The following is an 11,837-nucleotide window of genomic DNA, read 5'->3' on the forward strand; positions in this document are numbered from 1 at the left end:
CGAAGCCGTGCCGAGGTCGCGCGCGGCTGCGCCGCGATGCCGTCGTCGACGGCGACGGTGACGGCGACGGCGACGGCGACGGCGACCGCGTGACCGCCGCACTCGGCGGATCAATACCTGGACGCAAGCGGCGAGCGCCGCGACGCGGAGCGCCGCCGCATCGCGCCGCGAACGAAGGATGTTGAATTCGAAAAGTGTTATTCCGCGCGTCTATCTCTGAATGATATGGAAGGGAACGCCTCTCCCACGTGGGTCAGCCACGTGTGCGCTTCCGCTGTCCGCGCGCGCGCTTCGCGCGGATCTTTTGCGCGCGTATATTTCCCCAAAACATGTCCCGCGTGCGATTTACCTTTCCGTCCTTTTTATCCCAGAGTCCGCTTAATAGCGTTCGACTCGTATATAATTGTTACATTTCTTCGACCGCCTTGCACATTTGATTATTTTACGTGTGTATCTAATCTGGATTTCGCTATTCACCGCGACGTTTATATTCCGGAGCAATTGTTGTTTTGTGCAGACTATATTGGAGTAGATGAGTGACTATCTCTATCGATTTGGTAAACATGTATCGATATATATGTAATTAATGGATCTTTTTAGCAGAAATTAAAAAGTATTCCACAACACTCGTATAAATGTTTAATCATCAGAGGGTTTAATAAGAGATAAATTAATTTTTTATATCTTTTATAAGAAGAGTATTTATAAGAGAGCATGTACTTTATTATCAGTTTCCTTTCGTGTTTTCAAATTTAGAAAATTTTATAATAATTTAGTCATGACTTTGATTTTGTTGATTTTAAAGAAGCTTGATTAATGCAAGTAGCTTGAAGATGTTCTTTTCTAAGCTCGTTCCAGTAGAGCGTTATCAGGTAGGGTGCAGTTTATTTTGAATCGAAGGATATCCCTGGGAAGAAGAATAGGACGAGGGTTTTTACAACGCGGTCTATCATGTGCAATGTTTCACGCGGAAATTTCTAACACGGAGATGCAAGTCTCTATATAATTATTTTGAATGCGTTTTGAAAAGAGCAGAGTTGATTTTATCTTACTTGCAAATTCTTGTCTCATCATTTTAAAACTATTAAAACATTATTAAAATAATTAAAATAATAAGATTTAACATGTCGATTTTTCTCACATTCGATATATTTCTTTGGTCTGAAATTATTTTAACGTTACTTTCAAAGCAAAATATGTATTTTTTAAAGCTAAAGATGATTGTTTACAAGATGCAACGATTAAAAAAAATGCTGTAAATGTAAACGGCGATATTGAAAAAAATCTGGCGATCATCGATTCGACGGATCGATATTGAGGACGCGCAGGACGAGAACACAGGCGAACAGCGAGACACGTGTGTATGTGAAGCGTGAGACACAACGTGTTTGTGACGTTTATACGTGTTGATGTACTACATGTGCGAGAGACTCACACGACGAGGACGACGACGACGATGATGACGACAACGACAATGATGATGAAGACGACGACGACGACGACGACAACGACGACGACGATATAACGTCTCAGAGCCCGGGTTCTTTTCCTTCCTTTCTTATAGAAATGAAAAGAACACACGCGAAATGTACGATATATAGAGAGGTGGGACTTTTGATAGTGTACGTTCGAGAGTAATTTGAGTGGTTCGTGGGGGGGCTTTATTCATATGATAAGTGGTAAATACGAGGAGAGAAAGTTCTCCCGCGCGGACAACTAACCTGCTAGCCGCAAGGCCGACATTCTTTGAAACTCGGGCTCCTGCAGCCACTTCCACATCCGCCGGAAGGTCTCGCGGCCGCTTTTGAGCTTGGACCAGGGTTTCGGGTTGCGCAGCAAATCGCTGAGGGTGCCCTGGCTGCGGCACAACACGCGCTGCGCAAAGATCGCCTGGGGTATGCTGTACCTCTTGAGCTCGGCGCTGATCCGTTGCGCCAGCTCCTTCGTGTTAATCTCCTCGACCTCGCCGGCGCCGCCGTTGCTCGCTGTCGACACCGTCTTCATGACGACCGACGTGTGTTGCACGTGTTGCGTGTGCGATATCGTTTGTTGCTGCTGCTGCGGTATCGATTGTTGTACTTGTTGTTGTTGTTGTTGCTGTTGCTGTTGCTGTTGCTGCTGTTGCTGCAGCTGCGTCTGCATCGTCGGGGGCGGCGACGCCGCGCTCGGCACCGAGTGCGTGCCGGGCGGTGAATGATGCGATGGCGCGAAACTCGCCGTTGCCGTAACGGCTGGCGGCGAGGACGGGCTGAGCGCCGCCGGACTCTGTTGCAACCTTGGTAAAAACGCCGGATCGTAATGCGGACTCGCGGACGATTTGTGCGGCGAATTAAGGCCGCTCTGGCTGTACGCGCTCTGCGGGGACAACGGGCTCGGTTGAAGACCCGCGCCCGGAGATGGATAATTGTGCGGCGGCGACATGCCCATCGACGGTAATTTGTCATACGCGTACGGCGAACCGCCCATCCCAAGGCCGATGTTACCCAGGCCGTTGTTCTGCATGACGGCGAAACTGCCGGTGACGCCGCCGGCCGCGTGACCGCCGTAAACGAACTTGTCGCTCATCGTAGAGATCGGCGGTAACGGCTGCAGCGGCGTCAATGTGGCGTACGAGGAACCCGGACTGAAGCCGGGCGGTGACATCCTCTCCGCTACCGAGGTTAGTGTCTGATACGTCGGCTCCGGCTGCATCGCCCTGAAGTCCGTCGCGTCGATCATGCTCGCGACCGACACGCTTATCCCGGACGTAGGCGTTAGCTTGCCCGGACTGAGGAGCTCCGAGTCGTCGGCGTCGCGCGAGTCCACGTCCACGTCCTGAGGCGGCACGATCACCGACAGGGACTCCCGCGCGCTCTGCCTGCCACCGCCGCCACTACTACTACTACCACCACTGCCACTACCGCCGCCGCCTCCGCCGCCACCGCTGCTGCCGCCGTTACCACCGTTGCCGTTGCCGTTGCCGTTGCCGCCACCGACGGCGCGTCCGCCGCCGTCGTTGCCTCCGATTCCGCCACCGCCGCCGCCACTGCCACCGCCACCGCCGCCGCCGCCGCCGCCACCACTATCACCGCCACCACCACCGCCGACGCTCGGCGGATCCTGGGACGACGACAGATCCTCCGCGGCGGCGAGGTCTCGCTCCTCCTTGACGCCGAGCGCGCCAGCCGCGAGTAGTTCCAGCGGTAGGCTCGCGCACGCGATGTCGGGGCTTTGAGAGGCCGACGAAGACATACCCTCGACGCTACCTCCTCTGTTACCACCACTACCACCACCACCACCACCACCACCGCCACCACCACCCCCGTTTCCACTGCCACCACCCCCGCTTCTACCCCCGACGCCCGTTTCGTGTCCGACCTCGTGCTGAAGCTGCTGCTGCTGTTGATGATGGTGGTGATGGTGGTGGTGGCCGTGGTGGTGATGATGATGGTGGTGGTGGTTGTGATGTCTACCCCCACCGACAACGCCACCCCTACTTCCACCTTCGCCGCTACCTCCTGCACCCCCTGTGCCACCTCCACCGCAGTTCCCATTCGAGCCGCCCCCACCGCCCCGGCCATGCGTAGACACTGCCGCCGGGGAATCGACCGAGTCCAGTAATTGCTCGCTATGCGATTGATGATCGCCTATGTCCCCTATACCTTCCATTTACGCACATCTAGTTCGGTAGTGGGCGCACTGCCACTCGTTCCTTCGCTGTTGTTTGCCGCCGACGACGACGACGACGACGACGAAAACGAAGACGAAGACGACGCACTGCACCGCACCGCACCGCACCGTATCGCACTGTGCTCGCTCGCGCGAGTAGTTTGCTTCCTTCTTTTTATTTACAAAGTCGAGTAAATTGTCGCTTAGGGAGGGGGTGGGGAGAACGGTTCCGGGTCCTCTCTCCTCTGATCACTGATTATTACCGCACGACCGCGAACGACGACGTGCACGATTTTCCCGGCGAGTACTTCGCGAGGACGACAAGGACGATTGATGCTGATGCTGAGATTCCACCGCGACATCGGATCGACATAGGAAGTATCCGGTGGTAGCGCAACGACCACCGTGCGCCCATGACACCGCACGAGTACGGAGCGAGTGAGAGCGCACACTCTCTGCGCTCGCGCGCCCGAGTGCGAGCGCACCGGTATACCGGCTCTCTTCTAATGGAAGAAATCAAGAGTGAGTGAGAGAGAAAGAAGGAGAGGAAAAGAGAGAAAGAGAGCCACACAAGCGGGCCCAGAAGCGGTGCAAAGAGGGTCGGTTCTCACTTTCCGTCTCGCTCTTTCCTGGGGATTCTTCCGCCCCGTCTCCTCCCCCTAACGGTCCCTACCCCGAATATCTCGCGGCTCACACTACCGGCACAACCGCCATCTGGTCTTCGTTCTACTACTGTTGTACTACTACTATAATACTACTGTTATTCCGCTCACGCGCTTCTTCGTGTCGCGTGCCGCAAGTTCCTCTCCTGGTCCAGGTGTGACCGCGTCTCTGTCTTTCCCCTCCTCTTTCTCCTTTCCCCGCCACGTGTCAGTTTATTCGTTCGTTCGTTCGTTCACGGAGGGGAGTAATCGCTCACGCAACACCGCCACCGCCACCACCACTACCACCACCGTTGTCACTATCACTGCACCAGCACATCGTCGTCAAAGCCGTTACTGTCATGGGTACTTGCGCAGTGATGCTCTTTGCACCTTTTCTCCGTGCGGTGGGCAAGAGTCTGTCGTCCACGTGAAAGAGATGCCTGAGAGACGAAACGACGATGACACCCGTTATCTTCTTCGTGCGCGACTTCAGAATTCATTCACGACCACCGGGAAATGGTCGTCGACAACAAAAACAATTGCGACAATTGCGATCGTCTTCTTGTTTTTTCTCTACGATACTCGAGAGAAGGTTACCCTCTTGACCGGCGCGACAAGGATAACCTCGGCACGCAGAGCGTCAAAAGTGACAAGAACCACCACCGGCTAAGCCACCACCATCAGAGCGGCGCGTAACTAAGGGTGTGTAGGTGACACGGACATCTCGCCCGCCACCACCAGCACTGCCACCTCCAACTACAACGCCGCCGCCGACGTCGCCGCCGCTGGCGTCAGTCAGCTTTCTATCGATTTTCCGATACCTCGTGACCAACGTAGTTCGATGCGCGCGGCCGATACTTCGAGCATAAACATCGACTCGCGTCACCTGCGCCCGCCGCGACCTCGACCCAGCGATATTAGCCAACTGACTAATGAGACTGCTTTCGATTAGATTCGATTCGCGATCGTCCGTTGTTTTTAGCGAAAAGGCTCCTTATCGTTTTCGAGAAACTTTGCGAATACACTATGAGATTTTTCTTTGAGCAACACTTAAACAATTTTGCCTCAAAAGAACTCCGGATACGTCTTTCGCGATCTTCTTCCTCGTGAGATTAGTTATGATTCCTATTACCAGAGCTTGCGTTCTCCTTCTCAAACTGGGTCGTCGACGTAGTAGTTCTGTTCGTAGAAAGTTACTTCCGCACACAAAGTTACGTCTCGAGTGCACTTTGACTTTTCTTTTCTTCCTGAAAATTGTTCCCGCGATCGGTCAGGTCTACTCAACGAGGCTGGTCCGGTCGATCACGGAATCGATACGGTCCGATGTGACCCACAGTCTTCATCGCGTGCGCGCGCAATCAAACAGTCTTCGAAAACCGATCTCGTCTGCTTCCTTCCTCTTCAGGATCGAAGGGTCGATACGCCGATAAGGCACGCATCATCCTCCATGACTATTCCGAGCTCTTCCTTCTTCCAAGATGTCGTCCTTCTCCCGTAGAGGCTGCGAGAACGAACGATCTGCAAGATAACTCGATCGAGCGACACGGAATCCGCGCGCACGCACACGTACACACACCGGCACACAAAGGGGTGGTCGAGAGAAGAAGAGGGGTCGCTGACGATTGGTCGTGGCTGGCGTCGATACGGAGATCAATGGCCGCCCGCTACAGAGAGAGAGACTCTACGACGTCGGCGTCGGATCGACTCTCGGCCGCGCGCTCTCGATCGATCGGCTTCGACGGCTTGGTTCGATGGCGCACGACCTCGACGACGAAGGGAGACGGATCCTTGGCGAGACGACCGATCCGCGACTCGCCGATGCGAAACTCGCGCGCGCACGCTTAGAAGCGCGCCGCGCCACGATGCGTTTTCTTCCTCTTTCCCTTTCTCTCCTCTCTCTCTCTCTTTCTCTCTCTTTCTCTTTGCACCCTCGAGGTCCCTCGTTGTTCCCGATGTCGTCTTCGTGCTCCCAAATTCCGTCGCAGTTTGGCCGGAGAACGCAAATTTCTTCCTGGAAGAATCGACTTCCTTCCGCAGGACAACTTGTCTTTCTCTTCTTCCTTCTCTTCTCGTTTCGCGATCTCCAGGTGAGGAAGATACGGCAAGGATGTACACGAGGTCAAATCGTGTGTGGTGTTGTTGGGACACACGGAGAGAAAACGAGCGCGTCTCGCGCTCGCACGGAGTTGTGCGGAGTTGCGCAAATCGCGAATGCTATGCTACGCGAGAGCCTCCGGCAGGAGGGTGCCGGTCTCGCTCTTTCTCTCTCTTTCTCTTCATCTCTCTCGCACTCTCGGCGAGACGGGGTCGACGAAGCTGAGGAGCGTACAAGGGGGGTGCGAGAGAGAGTGGACGAGCGGGCAGGGGGAGAGGGGCGGGGATCTCGCCACGGGGATCTGTAACGAACTCGATACGCAGGGGTCGAGGAGAGGAGACGAGTCCGTTTCGGGGGATGAAGAGTGAAAGAGGAACACGGACGGAACTGGATGGAACGGGAACGGAGACGAACGAGTCAGGGGTGGCCCAGGGACCACTCGACCGTATCCGGCACCCCCGAACGACGCACAATGTAGTTTCTCAATTAAGCGAGTCGACTTCTGCTTCTAATATGGCTTCGCGTGTTTATTTTATCCTTCTTTTTTTCCTGATCTTATTGATCGACAGCTAAATTCGATGCTCCGCTTCGTTCATCGAGCGGTAAGATCGATTCATTTCTATTAGGAGTTGCATGTTTCATATCAACGCATTGTCTGCGATATCGATCCGTCGATTGATTGACGCGCTGTCACGGCACGGTATATCTTTCTACTGATATTCGCGTGTTTCTTTATCGAAAATTTATTTAATTATATTGTATACGTAGATAATGCGCAAGGTGATGTAAATTAATTTTTTAGCGACGAGAGAAATCTATCGAATTTCAATTACTTTTTTTTTCAACTCTGCTCTATAAGTATTTTTTTTATAGAAGAAAAATTATATCGATAAGTTGCATAAATATAAATAATGAAGCTCTCTGTAATATTATCTTTTAATAATTTTTACCGTTTAAATATAGCTTATGCTCTTGTCCCACTCTCTAGTTTCTCGAAATACCTCATACATAGAAGAGCTTATAGTGGGGATTTTAAATAATAAAAATAATGTTAATATAAAATAATTATCAATATTAATCAATATTAATAATCGTATAAATAAAATTGAAGATTGTCCGCTGGAAACAGACATAAACGGGAAATAAACGCGGGATGCGGATTTATACGCAATTATTAAAGGGCGGAATATATAGAACTGTGTAAGTCATTGATGGATGCGCTGGAATTACACGATGCAAGAGTGAACCGCTTCGCGTTGTTGCCTCGGATTGTTTGCTAAGTAGTTGCCAAGGAGTATAGCACTTTGAAACAAGGAGACTTATGCCTGCCATGCCGTTTCGATCCGCGGGAGTGCGTCGGATACAGCGCCGATACACCGACCGAGGTGGCCATTTACAATTCAATTCATTCGCGCAATTACAATACAGGTGACTCACCTCTTTGATTCAATTCCACTTGCAGCATTCATTTAGAAGATCGCGACTTTGCCGGAACTCCAGTCCAGATTCCGCGGGCCATTCCTAAGTGAATTACAAGAAATTACAATTAGTTTTATTTCTCAAGATTTAATTTTAAAGACAATTTAAAGAAATTGCTTTTTTCAAAATAAATCATTTAGTTTATCCTATATTTAAAATTATCAGTTTCAGACATTTGTGTACAAACTCGAATTAATTTCTAAATATAAGAATGTAAAAATATATCATGTGTATAAAATATATATATGCCAATTTAAAAGCATAATATATGTTAGTTTATAATAGCTACAATAAAATTATATTAATCGCTGGTTTAAAATAATAATTAATATCGATGGGCTATGAAGAAAAGCGGCACCGCTAACAATAAGAAAGGATCGATCGATCGCGCGATCGAGTATTTTCCAAGTGCTTTCGCGGCTTGATAAAATTTCGATAAAACGCGCCAGCTGACACGTATTGCGAGTATCTCGATTCCGAGATTGAGATAAACTCGAGGGATGGAGAAAAACGTAACGCATGTACGGTGGAGTCTCCTCGAATATTCTCCGTGGACGAAATCCATTTGAGTATCAACGACAAAGTAAAATCGATATCGGCGTTACCTTATATCCGGCGTTCGAATCGAACAGAAAGAAACGACGGATTAAAACGCAAGCGGATAAATTCGCTGCGTGATTAAAGCGCCGCGCCAGATTATTTCGATGTGGGAAAATAAATATTCAAAAGGGATGCGCGCGTGTGTAATATTCGTATATTATACCGAATAATATTACTCCTATTTATTCTGAAACTTATTATTTCGTATTTTTTAATTCTATTTTAATGTGTATCTAATTTCTACTTCCATATAAATTTACAAGCACAGATACACACACACGTACATATATAACGCCCATTTTTATATAATAAATATTATAAAATTTGTATAAAAGAATATTATAGTTTCCAAAATATATATAGAACATTGTTGTAGTTAAGTGCTAAAATTCAATTTTTCATAAATTTTGAAATAGTTTGATTTTTCACCCCCCCTGCTCGCGCAATAATTTATTTTTTATTTACCTAGACGTTGAAAATATTAGGGCTCATTAATGCCAAGATTTCACGGCCCTGGGGGTAGTTTCTCGACACTGAAAGTGGGGATTCCCGCTGACGACAGAGGGGAAAGGGAGGGAGGAAAGGGGACAAGAGCTGCGATGTAACGTCGATATCGCGCTCTATACGAGGCGTCGCGACGCCGCGAGTGGGGCGCTCTGCATGGTGCGGGGAATTGAGGGGAAGGGGAGGTAAGTTTCACATGAGTAAAATAATCGATAGCGGCGACCGATATGTATGTACCACAGCCTGTATATACGCGCGCACACGTGCACGCGCGACCAATCCCTTGCACGTTTAGGGTCGTTTCTCTGTTAATACGCGCGCACACATGTATGTACAATACATATACTGTATACGCAGGCGCGCGTGTCGCACGAATTCACGCGCGTGAGATCGATGAACAGCGGTGGCATTATGTGGGCTTCGACGACGACATCGACTTTCTCGCGCAATCCTTGCTGCTGTTGTTGTATCGCAAGATTTGACATTTACGAGATTTAAACGATATCAAGTCGAATCGAAAACGGTGGCAATTTCGTCCAAATTTAAATGGATCGGTCCTTTACTACAACTATTTTCTCCTATTACTAAATAAATCGGATATTTATTTTTTTCCGCTTATTCCTGATGTGTCAGAACATGTGTCAGAGCATATTCGACTATATGCAAGAAATATCTACGAAAATAGAAACAAAATATATATATATATATAGTCAAAACGTTGTAAAAGTACAAATTTATTCGGGCTAAATATAGTTGTTTCAATCGCGAGATCTTCATAAATAATAGCGTGTTTTCCTCTCTCCCCCTTCCTCTCTTTTAATGTTGCGACCCAGTTTGCTATTTTACGATATTTTTACAATTTCCCCGAAATATCTGATAAATCGCGCTTTCTTGTTTGCAAAAATGAGCGTTTTTCGCAAACAAATAAAAATAAGAATAAATAATCGAATTAAGCAATGAAAGGTCGATAAGTTTTTAATTATATAATACATTGTTTCATAATTTATATCGCAAAATTGACATAGACATTAGAAGTATATTTCTAGATTCGAAAGCTAAGAAGAGGATTACAGTGGCAGACTGCGAAAGGTTTTTATTCACAACTCGACTTTGAGTGCAAAAATTTTATATCGATTAGCGACGAGCGAAATATGAAGAAATTCGATCGCGCAAAAAGATCACCGCGAATAATTTTTACGAATTAATGAGCTCTTGATGTATCGGTTTTCTCGCTCGTCGTCCCGCGGAATGCAATTAAATCGAAAGGGAGGCCGCGGCCTTCCTCGATATCATGATATAATATATAACGACCATTCCTCGGATTAATGCACTATTTCGCGCGATGCTGCAATAAAGCGACATCTCGCTTAATAGATAGAGCTCGCTTTTACAAGAATGTAACCCGCGAAACGTAGAACGCAGGTGCGTAGTCGCGCGTTTTCCTCGTCGTCGTCGAGCTATACTTTCTTTAAAAATCGATATCTATAATTATTTCATCACTTGCTTTGTGCATAGCATTACGCTCGCATTATGAGACTCTCTAGACTCGGTTAGACGCTCAAGAGAATTATTGCTAATAAAAGTAGTGCAACAAAGTTCTCTCTATAGTATAATTGATACTTTTTCCGTCATTTTTTATTAAATTAAAAAGATATATTATAAAACTCGAGAATATGCTATAATTAAAATATAACTAAAGGATGAAGATTAAAGTTGTATATTAAAAAAAATCAATGACATAATTATCACAGCCTGATATTTGATATTTTTCATGTTACATTTCGCTTTCTAAAAAGAGAAAATATTAGAATAATTTAATAGATTTAATCATTTCAGTATATTTAAAATTGTCTAAATATTAAAGATAATTTGATAAAAAATATAAAATTATTTGAAATTTGAAAGAAATGTGTTTTTGGCAAAATTAAATCATTCCCGATTTGTATTTAAGATATATCTCGTGGATTCTCTCCTTGGCCGATATTAGCTATTAGGAACTGCTACAAACATTTGTAGATTGTAGACGTCAGACCGTCGACATGAAAGTGTAGATATGCTATTCCGTGTAATTAACACAAACGACATACAGGCGTATTCATTGGCGTAACTAGAACAGCGTGTATATACATGTGTGTGTATATATATATATATATATATATATATATATATATATACATATATAAAATACATAGAGGCGCCGATATATTAGAGACGTCAGTCTCTCTCTCTTCCTCTCCTCCCCCCTTTCTCTCTCTTTCACTCACTCAGTAATTTTCAGAACCTTTAATAGTCTTTTTTGAGATACGTAAATACAAACAGTCTATCAAGATAAAAGAAGAGAAATAACAACTTGGATTAAAAAAATGTGTGTTTTGAGTTATTAAAAAAGATTATTTGACTTATATAAGTTTATATTATCTTTATATTGCATTTATTTTATTTTTAGTGATTATATACATTATATATATTAATTTGTGTAATTAAATTTAAACAAAAAATTAGATAAAAGAGAAATAATTATTTAATCTATAATAAAAAATTGTTTTTTTATTGATTTTGTAATCACATAAATATACAATAATTATTGTAATCGTATGTAATTAAATTCAAATCTTTTTATAGGAATGTGAATCTATATTCTAGAGAATAGCGTCGTTTCTCTTCACATTTCTGATAAGATTTTATTTATGATAATGTGATTGATCATTATTAATATAAAATTGTCTACTAAAATTGTAACTAAAATAACATTAACTTCTCACATTCATTTACATCCTAATTTTGTTTGGGAATCGTTCTTAATTATATTCTAACATTAAAACTCGTAGAAAATATCAGCATTTTTTGGATTAAAAATAAATAGTACT

The 11,837-nt window shown here is 45.8% G+C and overlaps 2 protein-coding genes across 9 annotated transcripts in view; one reads left to right on the top strand and one right to left on the bottom strand.

Moving 5' to 3' along the window:
- The window catches only part of LOC145945724 (uncharacterized), a 79,439-nt gene extending 72,554 nt beyond the window's left edge, over nt 1–6,885 (bottom strand). For 2 of the 4 annotated variants that reach the window (XM_083054880.1, XM_083054879.1), the window contains exon 1: nt 1,722–6,883. In XM_083054880.1, the coding sequence (XP_082911006.1) occupies nt 1,722–3,648 (1,927 nt within the window). In that variant the 5' untranslated portion in view covers nt 3,649–6,883. Of the gene's footprint in view, nt 1–1,721 lie in introns of all 4 variants that reach the window. The other 2 variants (XM_083054883.1, XM_083054881.1) reach the window with 1 other exon arrangement.
- The window catches only part of LOC145945730 (uncharacterized), a 262,355-nt gene that overhangs the window by 198,406 nt on the left and 52,112 nt on the right, over nt 1–11,837 (top strand). The window lies entirely within an intron of this gene.

The sequence above is a fragment of the Prenolepis imparis genome, unplaced genomic scaffold, assembly GCF_030444845.1.
Source record: "Prenolepis imparis isolate NDT839.2.m4 unplaced genomic scaffold, iyPreImpa1.0 SCAF_14, whole genome shotgun sequence".
In the NCBI taxonomy this organism is placed as follows: Eukaryota; Metazoa; Arthropoda; class Insecta; order Hymenoptera; family Formicidae; genus Prenolepis; species Prenolepis imparis.